We start from the raw sequence: 16,815 nt of genomic DNA, 5'->3' as shown, positions 1-16,815 counted from the left end.
CTTCTGCTTTTTTCCCCAAAAAGATTGATCTATATTGCTTCATCTGTTGTCACCATAAGAACATCAATTGTCTTTGCTCACCTTGATGTTGCTGTTAACCTACGGTCTGTTTGTTTTGCAAAGTATAGAAATCTACATGAGTGAACTACCATCCATCTGAGGGCAATTGCATGGCCAGGAAGACCCAAAAATATTTTTTGTATCTCAGATTGTTCTGCCAATTCTCACATATAAATGTAATTGGGAGGATGTATGTTTGATATGCTTTTTATATTTGTATCGCAATCCATTGTTTTGAAAATAAGGATGAAAGTGGCCATTTTAGGTCATGTCATGCCTCCTGTAAGACCCTATGATCTAGGAACTATTCATGATACAGACAACATCTCTCAAATATGGAGTATGTCTAGATTCTGAAGAAAAAAAATGTCACATTCATTTATTCAACATTACAAATATTAATATGAATATCTCAATATAAACCTTTTTATATAAACTTTTTTATTTTTTTGACATATTGCTTGGAACAATATACTCTTCAAACAAGTTACATTTCCAGAGTGGGTGCTCTGCTACTTTTAATGATATGACCCATTTTATACATAGAAATTGATATAATAGGTCATTAACCAATCACATTCAGCAAATCACCAGCAGAGAGAGTTCCCTTTGAATCAATTTCCCCATTCACTGTGTTGGTGGTACTCGTAAAATGTATCATCATAACTACAAGAGTAGCAGAGCACCCACTCTGGAAATTGTATGTACTTGTTTAAAACCATATGTCTAAAAATGAACAAAATTCAAAAGAGTACTTTTGAGATATTCATATTTTTTATGTTGAATAAATAAATATGAAGAAAAAGAATTGTCAGTTTTGTATACGGTTCAAAGATCATAGGGTCTTACAGGAGGCATGTATAGGTTTAAAATGGTTTGTGATACAAATGTACAAAGCTTATCAAACATCCTTCCTTCCAATTAAGTGTATATGTGAGAATTGCCAAAGCAATATGTAACATTTTGGATGATAGAAATGTGAGTTATAGATCTATCATTTTACTTGAAAGCAAGTCTAAGAAGCGGTATATCTGTTATGTGCCCTAATTCTATGTTTTCCATTCTTAAGATTTGTTTTTGCTTCTTTTACTTTCAGTTTTGTACAGCAGCTTCAAACAGCTGAAACAACAATATTTTTGGGAATGGAAAATATATTTCACAGCGGTTTAGATCATACAATGATTCTCAACACTATATTAGCTTATTTTGTCACATAAATGGAAATTAGTATTAGAGTTTTAGCAACCAGTAAATGGCGAAGTGACTTCTGCATAGTGCAACGTCAAGTAAAAATGCTTTAAAAGTACTACTTAAGTAGATTTTTTGGGTATCTGTACTTTACTTTACTATTTATACTTTTACTATTTATACTTCAACTTTTACTTCTACTTCACTACATTCCTAATTAAAACAATGTACTTTTTACTCCATACATTTTCCCTGACACCAAAAAGTACTTGTTACATTTTGAATGCTTAGCAGGACAGGAAAATGGTCCAATTCACACACTTATCAAGAGAGCATCCCTAGTCATCCCTACTGCCGCTGAATCTGGCGGACTCACTAAACATAAATTATTCTGTTTGTAAATTATGTCTGTGTATTGAAGTATGCCCCTGGTTCCATAAATGTAAAAAATATATTTTGTTGGCCTTCTTGGCGTGGAATCACCCCTTGTTATCTTTTTCTCTAATCAGACTTCCTGTTAACTGATTACTTCTTTTCAGGAACAGGAGGTGATCACGACAACCCACTTTCTCTAAGCAAATCTGCCCTAACATGGCAGTAGTGACACTGTACCCATACAAAAAAGATCAAGAAGCACACAAACGTGCCTATAGTTAGGATCTAGAGAGGGTAAATTGATCCTACATCTGTGCCACTGCAACTTCAACCCGGAGTCACTTACACATACCTCTCCATGTGGTACCTTTGATGTTGCTATTTTCAACCAACCAAGATAAAGAGCTATCTCAGGAGCGTAGCAGGACTGTTCCTCAGACTGTCTGCCACCTGGACCCTGTAGGGGCCACAGACTCTCAGAAACCGTTAGTTATACAGGTCCAGATAGACTGTCAACTCTCAGAGCTCTAATCAAGACCTCCTATAGAGAGATATCAGACTGACATGTGATAGAGATACAGACATATACAATTTTTTTCTATATATATATATATATATATATATATATTTAATGTCACAGAAAATGTATTTCAAATACATGTAGATACATTTGCATCTTTGCTAAAATGCATGTAACGCCTTAAAATGTATTCCAGAGATGCATGGCTATGACATCTAGCCTACATGGTGGCCAAAATGGTTCCTAATTGATTAATGGAGATAAAGTTTTTGCCACCAAGTCAAAAACATAATTTCAATCGTGGCGGTGAATTAAAAAACGGTTTGATTTCACTTAATTTGAATAATTCTGTCATAAAGGGCACATGTTTCATGTTCAACATATTCACCTTCATAAAAAACATGTTTTCCCATCTCAAGAGGTCTTTTTTTTTACTATAGTAAGTGCGCCTCTTCAGATGAAATTAATAATGAATACAAATATTGGGCAGTAGGCTGTTTTTATAATTATTTTATTTGAGTTTTTATCGATTTAGTGTTGAGACTGCCATAAGTGCAAGTGATACCAAAGAGTCCACTAAAGTTTCATTGTTAAGACAGTCACCATTTCATTACAATATTATTTAACTTTTTTTTGTGCCATACAGTCCTTTCGGAAAGTATTCAGACCCCTTGACTTTTTCCACATTTTGTTATGTTACAGCCTTATTCTAAAATTGATTACAAATTATAATAATCTCATCAATCTACACACAATACCCCATAATGATAAAGTAAAAACAGATTTTTAGAAATTTCAGCACGTTTATTAAAAAAAAAACGGAAACATCACATTTACATAAGTATTCAGAACCTTTACTCAGTACTTTGTTGAAGCACCTTTGGCAGCGATTACAGCCTCAAGTCTTCTTGGGCATGACGCTACCAGCTTGGCACACCTGTATTTGGGGAGTTTCTTCCATTTTTCTCTGCAGGTCCTCTCAAGCTCTGTCAGGTTGGATGGGAGCGTCGCTTCACAGCTATTTTCAGGTCTCTCCAGAGATGTTCGATTGGGTTTAAGTCCGAGCTCTGGCTGGGCCACTCAAGGACATTCAGAGACTTGTCCCGAAGCGACTCCTGCGTTGTCTTGGCTGCCCCAGTCTGAGGTCCTGAGCACTCTGGAGCAGGTTTTCGTCAAGGATCTCTCTGTACTTTTCTCCGTTTATCTTTTCCTCAACCCTGACTCATCTCCCAGTCCCTGCCACTGACACAAAATCATCCCAACAGCATGATGCTGCCCCCACCATGCTTCACTGTAGGGATGGTACCATGTTTCCTCCAGATGTGCCACTTGGCATTCAGGCCAAAGAGTTCAAACTTGGTTTCATCAGAGCAGAAGATCTTGTTTCTCGTGGTCTGAGTCCTTTAGGTGCATTTTGGCAAACTCCAAGTGGGCTGTCATGTGCCTTTTACTGAGGAGAAACTTCTTCCATTTAAGAATGATGGAGGCCACTGTGTTCTTGGGGACCTTCAATGCTGCAGAAATGTTTTGGTATCCTTCCCCAGATCTGTGCCTCGAAATAATCCTGTCTCATTGCAAAGGGTCTGAATACTTACGTAAATAAGGTATTTCAGTTTTTTATTTTTAATAAATGTGCAAACATTTCTACAAATCTATTTTTACTTTGTCATTATTGGGTATTGTGATTTAAATTTTTTAAATTCATTTTAAATAAGGCTTGAACGTAACAGAATGTGGAAAAAGTCAAGGGGTCTGAATACTTTCCGAATGCACTGTACATTATATATATATATATTTATTATATGTCTTACAGTTACATTTAAATGCATGTTGGAATATATATATTTTACAAAACATTTACAAATACATGTGAAAATATATTCTAAAATATAATTTATTTTGAAATACATTTGCCGATGTATTCAACATATATTGTGATATACATTTTATATACATTTATATATACATTTTAAATACATTCCATAATATATGTTGAAATGTATTTGAAATGTATTCTTTATCAAATTCTTTATATTTCTCATAGTATCCTAAAAATACAAGATAGTCTGATGAAATTCAACTCAGAGAGTAAACATTGAGAATGTGAAGGTTTTAAGGGTTGGTTGAGAAGGACATCTCATTCTTGTATAACTGTTTCAGTGTGGGGGGAGGAGGGAATGAGAGAGAGAGAGAGAGAGAGAGAGAGAGAGAGAGAGAGAGAGAGAGAGAGAGAGAGAGAGAGAGAGAGAGAGAGAGAGAGAGAGAGAGAGAGAGAGAGAGAGAGAGAGAGAGAGAGAGAGAGAGAGAGAGAGAGAGAGAGAGAGAGAGAGAGAGAGAGAGAGAGAGAGAGAGAGAGAGAGAGAGAGAGAGAGAGAGAGAGAGAGAGAGAGAGAGAGAGAGAGAGAGAGAGAGAGAGAGAGAGAGAGAGAGAGAGAGAGAGAGAGAGAGAGAGAGAGAGAGAGAGAGAGAGAGAGAGAGAGAGAGAGAGAGAGAGAGAGAGAGAGAGAGAGAGAGAGAGAGAGAGAGAGACGGGGAGGCAGGGTAGACAGAGGGGGGCAGGGAGGGTTAGGGGTAGAACGGTGAAGTCCCAAGAGCTTTCCACCACAGAACCACCCCCCCAGTTCCCACTAAAAATTAAATTCCAAACGAGCTAACTCACCGCCAAACTGTGCATCAGCCAGCCAGCCTTGACTCACAGTGCCCTTCACATACACACGAACATACACACATGTAACCAACAAAAGCATTAGCGTACACACACACAATCACACAAACACACACACACACACAGGATTGTAAACCTAGACACTGGAAAATGCTAAATGTTCTCTCTTGACCCATAAGGGTAGCCTAGTGCAGGGTAGCCTAGTGGTTAGAGTGTTGCATTAAAAAAGGCATTTCTTCTCTCCCCATGGCACCATATGCAACATGGTGCCATGGGAGAAGAACATTTAGTTTGAAACAGTTTAACTTCAGTATTCAATGTTTGTACATGTCCAATTTCGACGGCATTAATACTGAATAGTAAGGGTTAAGGTTTGGGATAGGGTTCAAACAAAATGTATGTAAAGAAGTGCCTAACACTGGGATTGAATACATGACCCTCGGAGCCAGAGCTCACAGCTTGGAGCCGTCCCCGGGGTTGGCTCCAGGCATAAGCAATATAGTGGTCGCTTAGGGCCCCTGACCGCTAGTGTTTTTTGGGGGGAGGAACTGTCGGGATCTCAACTTACCATTGAGAGTAAGAATAGTAGAAAACACTAGGTGCAATTTCGAAATTCTCTTGTCGTATCGGTCACTCAATTAGCTGACAATTAGCCATGTAAATGTTTTAATTGGTAGTTAATCCAGCCAGATATCTTAATTTGCAGTAATCATGGCCAAATATCGACCGGGCACGCAGGGCATATGGTCAGGGGCCCTGACTTTCAGGTCACCCCCATTGATGTTGTTAGTCATTCTCACACAGATATCGCATTAACATGGCATAAGTGATAGCAAAATGTGTAGAATTGTAGGAAATTAGCCTTGAAACTGCAAAAATATATCTCGACCCCATGGCAAAATGGGTAGAATTGCAAGAAATCAGCTAGCTGTAAAACTGCTACAACAAAAAAAGATGAGTAGAAATTCCATTCAATGTTTTATCAAATTGCTAACAAAAATTCTCCGCCTCATGGCAAAATGTGTTGAATTGCAGGAAAGGAACTTTCAAACTAAAATGTTTCTCTCCGCCGTCAAGAGAAGAGCCACTAAAATACTTAAAAGGCTAAAGCCGGCCATCCACAACATGTGAATGGGGATGGCCCATCCCTGATTATCCCCATCCACAACATCCTAGCAAGCTGCAAGCCTTCTTGATGGAAACAGCACTCACCGTTGGACCTAGTGGCCAGTTTTGAAGGCATCTCCCAAAGTCCTGGGAACCTGGACGAATGTCAAAAATTGCCTTAGATCTTGAGTGACCAGGCTGCCATATATCCAGGAAATCACGAAGCTTGCATCAACAAGTGCTCTGGAGTGTTTTAATATGTTTATAAATGAGTTGTACTGCAAATTGCTTGTTGATCAGGGTAAAGTCAACAGTGCTGGGTGCCATTCATTCATCTGCAGGGTCTGGGGCTCACATATGAGAGGGCCAGGCCGCTTGTAACTCCTCACACTCACTGACACCCAAGCCCAAAGTGGGATACAGCCAAATCTCATAGTCCCATCTATCCTCTCTTACTCAATCCATCATTCTCACAGCCTCCACCACTTTCTCGCAGTCTCTGTCCTCTCTCCTCCACACCCCCCTCTCCTACTCTTCAGTTGTCTGCACTCAGTTCCCTCCAACTTCTCCTTCTCAATTCCCATCTCTCAGTCTGTATTTCACTCTCCTCCATCTCCTTGTCAGTTTATATCCCCTTATACACTCTAAGAAAAAAGGGTTCCAAAGGGGTTATTTCGTTGTCCCCATAGGAGAAACCTATTTTGCTCCAGGTAGAAATATAACCCTCTTTGGAAAGGGTTCTACATTGAACTGAAAAGGGTTCTACCTGGAACCGAAAAGGTTCTACCTGGAACCAAAAATGGTTCTTCAAAAGGTTATCCAGCCGAAGAACCCTTTTAGGTTCTAGATGGCACTTTTTTTCTAAGGGTGTACTACTCGACCCTTCACTCTTAACATCTGTCTAAGTCTCAGTGGACCCTTTGCAGATGCCCTATCATGTTTTTGGATGGCTTTGTTAGCCAAGTCTAGCATCACAGCTTAGATCATGTCATGTAAACAATAACAGCACTATCTCTATCAGGAACTCTTTTGCAATAGCAAATAAAAAATATATTTTTTTCAGTGAAGTTCTTCCAGATTTTCTGAGATTTCTTTAATGTTATTCAGAAGAAGAAAACATCTAACTTCTCTATAGAAATAGAGTGAATGAAACATGTCTATATTTGTTGTGCCATTGCTAAGTAATAAATGATGAGACAACCTTCTCATTAGTTGACAAGTGATACTGTTTGGATGGACTTTGGTTTTGTACTGAGAATCTTGGTGGATTTGTTTTTGGGGAGCAGGGTTGTTTTGAAACATTAAGAACATCTTCCTAATATGGAGTTACTCTCAGAACAGCCCAGAACAGGCATGGACTCTACAAGGTGTCGAAAGCGTTCCACAGGGATGCTGGCCCATGTTGACTCCAACGCTTCCCACAGTTGTGTCAAGTCGGCTGGATGTCCTTTGGGTGGTGGACCATTCTTGATACACAAGGGAAACTGTTGAGCTTGAAAAACCCAGCAGCGTTGCAGTTCTTGACACACTCAAACTGGTGCGACTGGCACCTATTACCATACTCTGTTCAAAGGCACTTTAATAATTAACATGAATAAGGGATCATAGCTTTTACCTGGATTCACCAGGTGGTCTATGTCATGGAAAGAGCAGGTGTTCCTAATGTTTACTACACTCAGTGTATTGCAAGCAGTCGAGAAAATGGCATGTAATGGCAGCCTGTTAGCTTTTCCCTGCCAGTGTACCATCTAACAGTTGAAATAATAGATTGGTTCACTTTCCCCTGGGGATACCATACAGGGAAGGTGCTGCCTGGACTATCAACACAATATGGGAGAGAGCCAAGTGTGGAGTAGTCATCCTGTGTGGCTCAGTTGGTGGACCATGGGGCTTGCAACTTCAAGGTTGTGGGTTCTATTCCCATGGGGGACCAGTATAGGGGGGAGTACAAAAGATTATGCACTCACTACTGTAAGTTTCTCTGGAAATGAGTATCAGCTAAATCAACGATCAATGTTGTGTTGTTTGTTTTATATTGTCTCGTGTTTGTTTCATCCAAGTGAATCATTTTGTTCTGTATTGTGTTTGTAGCGGATTATTTGTGGTGGTATTGGACAACATTTGATTTCAGGAATGACTCACACGGTGCATAAGACCTTTTGCTGAAAGTAGAGACAGACAGAGGCAATCATTTTAATAGCACTACTGTATGTATAGTAGGCTACCATCAACACCTAAAGGGTGACACATTCAATGAGACAGATACGTGTGTTTTCTAGCCTCAAACTAGTAATTTACCTCGGCATGTATAATGTATTGGTGCCGACAAGGTGCAAAAACAAAAAACTTTGACTAAAGAAACAAAACACACAAATACCTGAGTAATTCAAAATAAATCATCTCCAGCCCAGCTACAGTAAGAAGGGATTCAGTGTATCTTGCGCTATTGAGTCAAACATCAGCATCACACCGACTTTGGTCTCTGGTAACTCAAATTGGTTGAGAATACCGCCATAAGCAAACAGGGAAATGCTCATCCAGAGGCTGCGCTCCTAGTGGCCGGGGACTTTAATGCAGGGAAACTTTAATATGTTTTACCAAATTTACACCAGCATGTTAAATGTGCAACCAGAGGGGAAAAAACTCCAGTGCACCTTTACTCCACATACAGAGACGCATACTAAGCTCTCCCTTGCCCTCCATTTGGCAAATCTGACCATATTTATAGCCTCCTGATTGCTGCTTACAAACAAAAATTCTAGCAGGTTGTACCAGTGACTCGGTCAATAAAAAAGTGGTCAGATGAAGCAGATGCTGAGCTGCAGGACTGTTTTGTTAGCACAGGCTGGAATATGTTCCGGGAATCTTCCAATGGCATTGAGGAGTACACCACATCAGTCACTGGCTTCATCAATAAGTGCATTGATGACATCATCCCCACAGTGACTGTACGTACATACCCCAACTAGAAGCCATGGATTACAGGCAACAGCCGCACTAAGCTAAAGGGTAGAGCTGGCGCTTGCAAGGAGCGGGACTCGGAACCCGGAAGCTTATAAGAAATCCCGTTATGCCCTTCCTTGGTGTCCACATCACCAACAAACTAACATGGTTCAAGCACACCAAGACTGTCGTGAAGAGGGCACGACAAAACCTATTCCCCCTCAGGAGACTGAAAAGATTTGGCATGGGTCTTCAGATCCTCAAAAGGTTCTACAGCTGCACCATTGAGAGCATGGTTGCATCACTGCCTGGTACGGCAACTGCTCGGCCTCTGACCGCAAGGCACTACAGAGGGTAGTGCATTCGGCCCAGTACATCACTGGGCTTCCTGCCATCCAGGACCTCTATACCAGGCGGTGTCAGAGGAAGGCCAAAAAGACTCCAGCCACCCTAGTCTGTTCTCTCTGATACCGCATGGCAAGCTCCAAATCTAGGTCCAAGAGGATTCTAAACAGCTTCAACCCCCAAGCCATAAGACTCCTGAACATCTAATCAAATTGCTTTTACACTGCTGCTACTCTGTTATCTATGCATAGTCACTTTAATAACTCTACCTACATGTACATATTACCTCAATTACCTTGACTAACCTGTGCCCCTGCACATTGACTCTGTACTGGTACCCCCTGTATATAGCCTCGCTATTGTTATTTTACTGCTGCTCTTTAATTATTTGTTACTTTAATTTCCTTTTCTTATTTTAGTTTTTTTTGTGTTATTTTTAAACTTCATTGTTGGTTAGGGCGTGTAAGTAAGCATTTCACTGTAAGGTCTACTACTCCTGTTGTGTTTGGCGCGTGTGACAAATTACATTTGATTTGATTTGGTTTCATCCAGACCTCCAGTCATGACATGTAGCTGGGGAATATGGAATGATCCCGCCCTATTCAGTTTGGCACTGGGAGACGTGAGAGTTGGACGTTTCAGAGAAGGGAGAAGTCGCTGAATAAAGGACCACTAAAAAGTTTGACGGATGTGAGAAGACTGTTTCGGAGTTGTGGGCTATAGCTAATTTATCGGAATGACATTTTAGTGGGAATATCATTTACAGGCATATTCATATAGTTTACTTGAATGTCCGCGATAAAATATAGAATCGATGCCACCACGTAATCCGAGGATTGTTTGGATATTGAAGCAGGGATTGTGAACCAACACATCTGTCAAGGGGTTATATGAACGTATCCACACTTACTATCTCAAATGAAAATGTAAACAGTCCTTCAGGTAGGTCTAGGTTTGACTGATGTTCCTAATTTTAATAATGGACCATTTCATACTTTTACAGCGAACTCTTACAAAAAACGATTGTGTATGAGGTATAACTGCGGTACACTGTAGTATAACTGCGGTACACTGTTAGAGTGCAGAATAACTGCAGTATGCTGTAAATACTGCGTCCAAAATAACACCGTTTTTTCACTGCTGTAATTTTGCAGTACACTGCAGTTTTTCTGCAGTTACTGTGTCCAAAATACAACTATCAACCGCTGATTATGTACTTTTACTGCAGTTTCAAAACAGCCCTTACAAAAAAGATTGCAGTTTTTAAAGTGCAGTAAAAGTGCAGTAACTGAAGTCGACTGTGGTATTTTGGATGCAGTAATAACTGCAGTGTACTGCAATTGGACTGCAGTTATACTGCACTCTAACAGTGTACCGCAGTTATACTACAGTGTACCGCAGTTATACTACAGTGTACCGCAGTTATACTACAGTGTAAGTCTTCTGCACTCTAACAGCAGTATTGTCAGCACGCTGCAGTTATTCTGCACTTTAATTGCAGTTATACTACAGTGTACTGGAGTTACACAGCACTCTGACAGCAATCTTTTATAGTAAGGGAAAAAATAACTACTTCATTCCAGGGATTACTGGAAAACACATTAGTAATGAACCATCTTACTTTGTCAGTTCTTATTCTAATAAGATGGGCAGAATGGAAGTAACACATTCTATCCAAACATAGGGGAAATAATTATCCACCAAACTTACAGTCTTCAATAATGTATTTTTTAATACAAATGCAAATGTTTTGAATAACATCAAGATGTAGAAAACCTGTTCTTAAATGTAATTCATTATGAAGCATGCCTATAGCATGCCTTTGCAGCCTACTAAAAGTTTTCAAACTAACCTGAGATGTGACATGAGATTTGTCAGTTAATTCTTAACCTCTGGCATGGAATATCTCATGGGTTAAATCAACATATTAGCAATTCCTTCATTCATAATAAAGTTCCTACTGAATTAGTGAAATACATTTTAATGCAGTCTATCCAACAGGTCCCTATAAAGAGTGTGATACCAACAGTGCCAGATAAAGTAGTCCACTGCCAGTAGATCCTCTGTCTACAGTCGGTGGTGTTCTGGCGCCCTCTGTTGTGTGACGAGGGAAGGCCAGGGACAGACAGGATGGAGAACGTGTTTGAGGAGGGGATGAACCCTGTTATCATTGCCCACTACAACCACTCTGGGAAGTGGGGTCGACCTCGGAGCAGTGCGGCCTGTAAGACTGTTGTCCTCCTCCTCATCTGTGTCCTCATCGTGCTGGAGAACATCACAGTGCTGCTGGCGCTGTGGAGGAACAAACGCTTCCACAGTCGCATGTACTTCCTCATCGGTAACCTGGCCCTGTCTGACCTGTTGGCTGGGGTGGCCTATATGGTTAATATCTTCACCTCTGGTAGCAGTACCTTCTTCCTGACGCCGGCCCAGTGGCTGGCAAGAGAGGGAAGCATGTTCGTGGCCCTCAGTGCATCCACTTTCAGCCTACTGGCCATCGGTATCGAGAGACACATGACCATGGTTCGTCTGTGCAAGGAGGCGGGGCGGGGGAGGTTACTGGGGCTGCTGGGGGCATGCTGGGCCGTGTCGGTGCTGCTCAGTGCCCTGCCTTCCCTGGGCTGGAACTGCCTGGAGCACCTGGCCTCCTGCTCTACCGTGCTGCCCCTCTATGACAAGAGTTACGTGGCCTTCTGCATCAGCGTGTTTAGCGCCCTGCTGGTGGCCATCATCATTCTCTACATCCGCATCTACCGGCTGGTGACGTCCAGCGGGCGGAAGGTTAGCAGCAGGCCCTCGGAGCACTCACTGGCCCTGCTGAGGACGGTGGTAATAGTTCTGGGGGTGTTTGTGATGTGCTGGGCCCCGCTGTTCCTGCTGCTGCTACTGGACGTGGGCTGCAGTCCGGAGCGGTGCCCTGTGCTCTACCATGTGGACTGGTTCATTGCCCTGGCTGTGCTCAACTCAGCACTCAACCCCCTCATCTACACCCTGTCCAGCAGGGAGATGAGAGCAGCTTTCTTCAGGCTGCTGTGCTGCTATCAGCCTCAACTGGAGGCCCCAGCCCCCATGGCAGGGAACCCCCACCTGGGGACTGTCATCCCCACGGCTGAGAACAGCAAGTCCAGTGTGGGGGGAGGAGGTAGTGGGATAACGGGGGCGGCAAAGTCTCTGACCCGGGGGAAGATTGCAACGCCCCTGAACTCTAACAACCAGCATTTAGACCCCTCCGCCCCCACGGTGCCACACCTCTCTGGACCGGCCGACCTTCTGTCAGCGGTGCTGGTCAAGGCTGGGGCACTGCCCTCCCTCAGCAAGTTCTGACTGGACAGCTAATTCACTGTAGACTGGTCCCAGATATGTATGCGCTCTAGTAGTCTAGCCAACTACTCTGACTATCGTTGTCATGCCATGTTTGTCATAGTTGGCTAATGCACATCCAGATATTGGACCAGGCTAGATTCACACGACATGGCTAGCTGACAATGCTGTGTGTGGGCATTGTACAGGCATGAACAATGAGACAATTTCAGTATGTACTGGTGAAAGTAATGACAGAGGAGACCTTGGGTAAACACTTGGATGAGGTTTCTACTGATGAACCTTCTGTAAATACATTCAAAGGACTTACATTGAACCTTTGTACCTAATACATAATTTACATAACTATGGAACACAATGCAAAATGTTACCAAGTCATGCAAAAGAGCAGGGCTGTTTAATGTTGGTCCTGGAGGGCCAAAACACTTCTGTTTTTCATCTTCTCTTTCTAACCAGGGACTGATTCAGACCTGGGACACCAGGTGAGTGCAGTTGACTACCAGGTACAAACAAAAATCAGAAGTGTTTTGAATTGAACAGCCCTGTAATAGAGCATAATATAGCTTTATTAACTATATATAGTGTTGGATCAGTGGATGAATTGCTTATAAACTGTTTATATGTGTGTAATAGAGGATGGGTGGTGTGCAACTAAAAGTAGGATCACTGTGTATTGCACATGCAGTCTATTGTTTTTCTGATTCACCTGCCTTTCCCTTTCTATGTCAGCACAGGGTATTTATTTTCAATGAAGACCAAGGCCTTCTTAGTGCTATGAACTGTGTGACAATCCTTTGTGTGTATGCCTTAACTGTATAGTGAGTAAAATATTGATTTTGTAATGATTTGAAGTTTACTGCCAGAGTAAAGAACGTGTCAATATCGATTATGGTAACTCTCAGCAACATAGATGCAAGACAACACAAATTATTTAACCAACAATGGACTAAGTTACATTTAAATCTTGAGTGGTGTGGTGTCTAAAACCATTACATACCAATTGAATAAAAACGATTCTTGCTTCATAAGCATTGGTAGCTTTTCGTGGTTTTGTATGTTAGGCTCTCATGTAATGCATTCTCAGAGTAGTTACTGCACACAACAACATTGCAGCATGTTTTCTCACAATATTATGTTTTAATTCAATTTGCTACTGTATGTAGACATGACACAAGTTACATTTGAACTTGTTTTAGTTAAGGGCCATATCCCAAGCCTTAATCATCCCAATTTTAACAGGGATCCTAATCCACGAGATAATAAACATACTATCATTAATGAGACAGAATAAAGGTATATTTTAATGGTTTATTAACTCTTCAGATGATACCGTTTAATATCCTCATATAAAATATCCAGGCCATTCATTCAACCCGTTCACACAAAATTTGCATGCTATTCTTTCAGAAATTAATCTTGCATATCATGAAAGGATGACGCATTTCAACAACTCAATCTGTTTCACACTGCTACCTAGTGGGGAAAGAAAGGAATTAGAGAAGGGAGGCTGCATCAGGTACTGCTGGAATGTCTACCAATGAATGGCATGTCCATCTTTTTGTGAGAAATTACACTGGCCACTCAAAACATTTATAAAGTACAAATGAGTCAGTAATTATTAGTAAATGGTTTATAAGGAACTATATTAAACATCTCATGAATTATCTTATGAATCATTATTATATACTTTAAAAGTTGTTTATAAATGTGTGAATAACTAGCTTACTAATATTTACAAATGTGGGAATGGTCTTTTTGGGCTCAACTGTTAATGAATGGTGTGGCTGTTGAACAATTTGAGGAGACTAAATTACTTGGCGTTACTTTAGATTGTAAACTGTCATGGTCAAAACTGTCACGCCCTGATCTGTTTCACCTGTTCCTGTGATTGTCTCCACCCCTTCCAGGTGTCACTTATTTTCCCCAGTGTTTTCATCCCTGTGTTTCCTGTCTCTCTGTGCCAGTTCGTCTTATATGTTTCCAAGTCAACCAGCGTTTTTCCCGTTCTCCTGCTTTTTGCATTCTCCTTTTTCTAGTCCTCCCGGTTTTGACCCTTGCCTGTTTCTGGACTTTGTACCCGCCTGCCTGACCATTCTGCCTGCATTCATGACGAGCCTGTCTGCCACTTTGTACCTCCTCGACTCTGATCTGGTTTTGACCTTTTTGCCTGTCCACGACCATTCTCTTGCCTACTCCTTTGGATTAATAAACATTGTAAGACTCCAACCATCTGCCTCCTGTGTCTGCATTTGGGTATCGCCTTGTGCCTTAATACAAAACATATAGATTCAATGGTGGTAAAGATGGGGAGTGGTCTGTCCGTAATAAAGAGATGCTCTGCTTTTTTGACACCACACTAAAAAAAGCTAATTCTGCAAGCTCTAGTTTAGACTAATCTTGATTATTGTCCAGTCGTGTGGTCCAGTGCTGCAAGGAAAGACCTAGTTAAGCTGCACCTGGCCCAGAACAGAGCGGGACGTTTTCCTTATAATTGCTATCAGAGGGCTGATATAAATACTATTCATGCCAGTCTCTTGATTAAGAGTTATCAGCCCCGGTCTGCTAACTGCTAGCTTGTTTAGCCCCGGCCTACTAACTGTTATCGTGTTAGCATCGGCCTGCTAACTGTCTGAATCGCCGAGTTCCCAGTCAGCCCAACCACTCACTGGACCCATATGTTCACTTGGCTACGCATGCCTCTCTCTAATATCAATATGCCTCGTCCATTACTGTCCTGGTTAGTGATTACTGTCTTATTTCACTGTAGAGCCTCTAGCCCTGCTCAATATGCCTTAAAACGTCTTATGGCTGCAGGGCAGTATTGAGTAGCTTGGATGAAGAGGTGCCCAGAGTAAACTGCCTGCTCCTCAGTCCCAGTTGCTAATATATGCATATTATTATTCATATTGGATAGAAACCACTCTGAAGTTTCTAAAACTGTTTGAATGATGTCTGTGAGTATAACAGAACTCATATGGCAGGCAAAAACATGAGAAAAAATCCAATCAGGAAGTGGAAAATCTGAGGTTGGTCGATTTTCAACTCAGCCCCTATTGAAGTTACAGTGGGATATTGGTCATCTTGCACTTCCTAAGGCTTCCACTATTTGTCAACCGTCTTTAGAAACTTGTTTGAGGCTTCTACTGTGAAGTGGGGCCGAATGAGAGTGGATTGAGTCAGAGGTCTGGCAGCAGTCACGTGCTGGTCTCGCGCATTTCACATGAGAGGTATCTTCCGTTCCTTTGCTTTTCTGAAGACAAAGGAATTCTCCGGTTGGAATTTATGTTAAAAACATCCTAAAGATTGATCCCATACATCGTTTGACAAGTTTCTACAGTCTGTAACAGAACTAGTGAATGCGCTTTGTGAGTTTTGATTTGTTTACCAAATGCGCTAACAAAAGTAGCTATTTGGACATAAATGATAGACATTATTAAACAAATCAAACATTGATTGTGGACCTGGGATTCCTGGGAGTGCATTCTGATGAAGATCATCAAAGGTAAGTGAATATTATAATGTTATTTCTGACTTCTGTTGACTCCAACATGGCGGATATATGTATTTGTTCTCTGAGCTCTGTTCTCAGATTATAGCATGGTTTGCTTTTTCCGTAAAGCTTTTTTGAAATCTGACACAGCGGTTGCATTAAGGAGCTGTATATGTTTAATTCCATGTATAACACTTGTATTTTCATCAACATTTATGATGAGTATTTCTGTAAATTGATGTGGCTCTCTGCAAATTCACCGGATGTTTTTGGAACTACTGAACATAACGCGCCCAATGTATACTGAGATTTTTTTTATATAAATATGAATTTTACCAAACAAAACATACATGTATTGTGTAACATGAAGTCCTATTAGTGTCATCTGATGAAGATCATCAAAGGTTAGTGATTAATTTTATCTCTATTTGTGCTTTTTGTGACTCCTCTCTTTGGCTGGAAAAATGGCTGTGTTTTTCTGTGGCTTGGCTCTGGCCTAACATAATCGTTTGTGGTGCTTTCGCTCTAAAGCCTATTTGAAATCGGACACTTTGGTGGGATTAACAACAAGATTACCTTTAAAATGGTATAAAATACTTGTATGCTTGAGGAATTTTAATTATGGGATTTCTGTTGTTTTGAATTTGGCGCCCTGCACTTTCACTGGCTGTTGTCATATCGATCCCGTTAACAGATTAACAGAACGGATTAAAACCAAGGTGGCATAGCAGTTCAGACGTCTTTTGTCCTCGTCTTGTCGTGTCCTGTATATATATATATTTACAACTTTTTCACATACAT

At 41.0% G+C, this 16,815-nt stretch overlaps 1 protein-coding gene across 1 annotated transcript; it reads left to right on the top strand.

Moving 5' to 3' along the window:
* Positions 1 to 9,807: 9,807 nt before the first annotated feature.
* LOC109897475 (sphingosine 1-phosphate receptor 3-like) lies at positions 9,808 to 14,750 on the top strand. The gene is made up of 2 exons (XM_020491965.2): positions 9,808 to 10,145; positions 11,205 to 14,750. The coding sequence occupies exon 2, from the start codon at positions 11,334 to 11,336 to the stop codon at positions 12,525 to 12,527; it is 1,194 nt and encodes a 397-aa protein (XP_020347554.1). The 5' UTR covers positions 9,808 to 10,145; positions 11,205 to 11,333; the 3' UTR covers positions 12,528 to 14,750.
* Positions 14,751 to 16,815: the final 2,065 nt, after the last annotated feature.

This window comes from Oncorhynchus kisutch, linkage group LG10, assembly GCF_002021735.2.
Source record: "Oncorhynchus kisutch isolate 150728-3 linkage group LG10, Okis_V2, whole genome shotgun sequence".
NCBI classification, from domain to species: domain Eukaryota; kingdom Metazoa; phylum Chordata; class Actinopteri; order Salmoniformes; family Salmonidae; genus Oncorhynchus; species Oncorhynchus kisutch.
This window is presented reverse-complemented; position numbering and strand designations above follow the sequence as displayed.

Excerpts from the sequence above, each read along its gene's own strand:
- LOC109897475 (XM_020491965.2), top strand. The coding sequence starts at position 11,334 with ATGGAGAACGTGTTTGAGGAGGGGATGAACCCTGTTATCATTGCCCAC.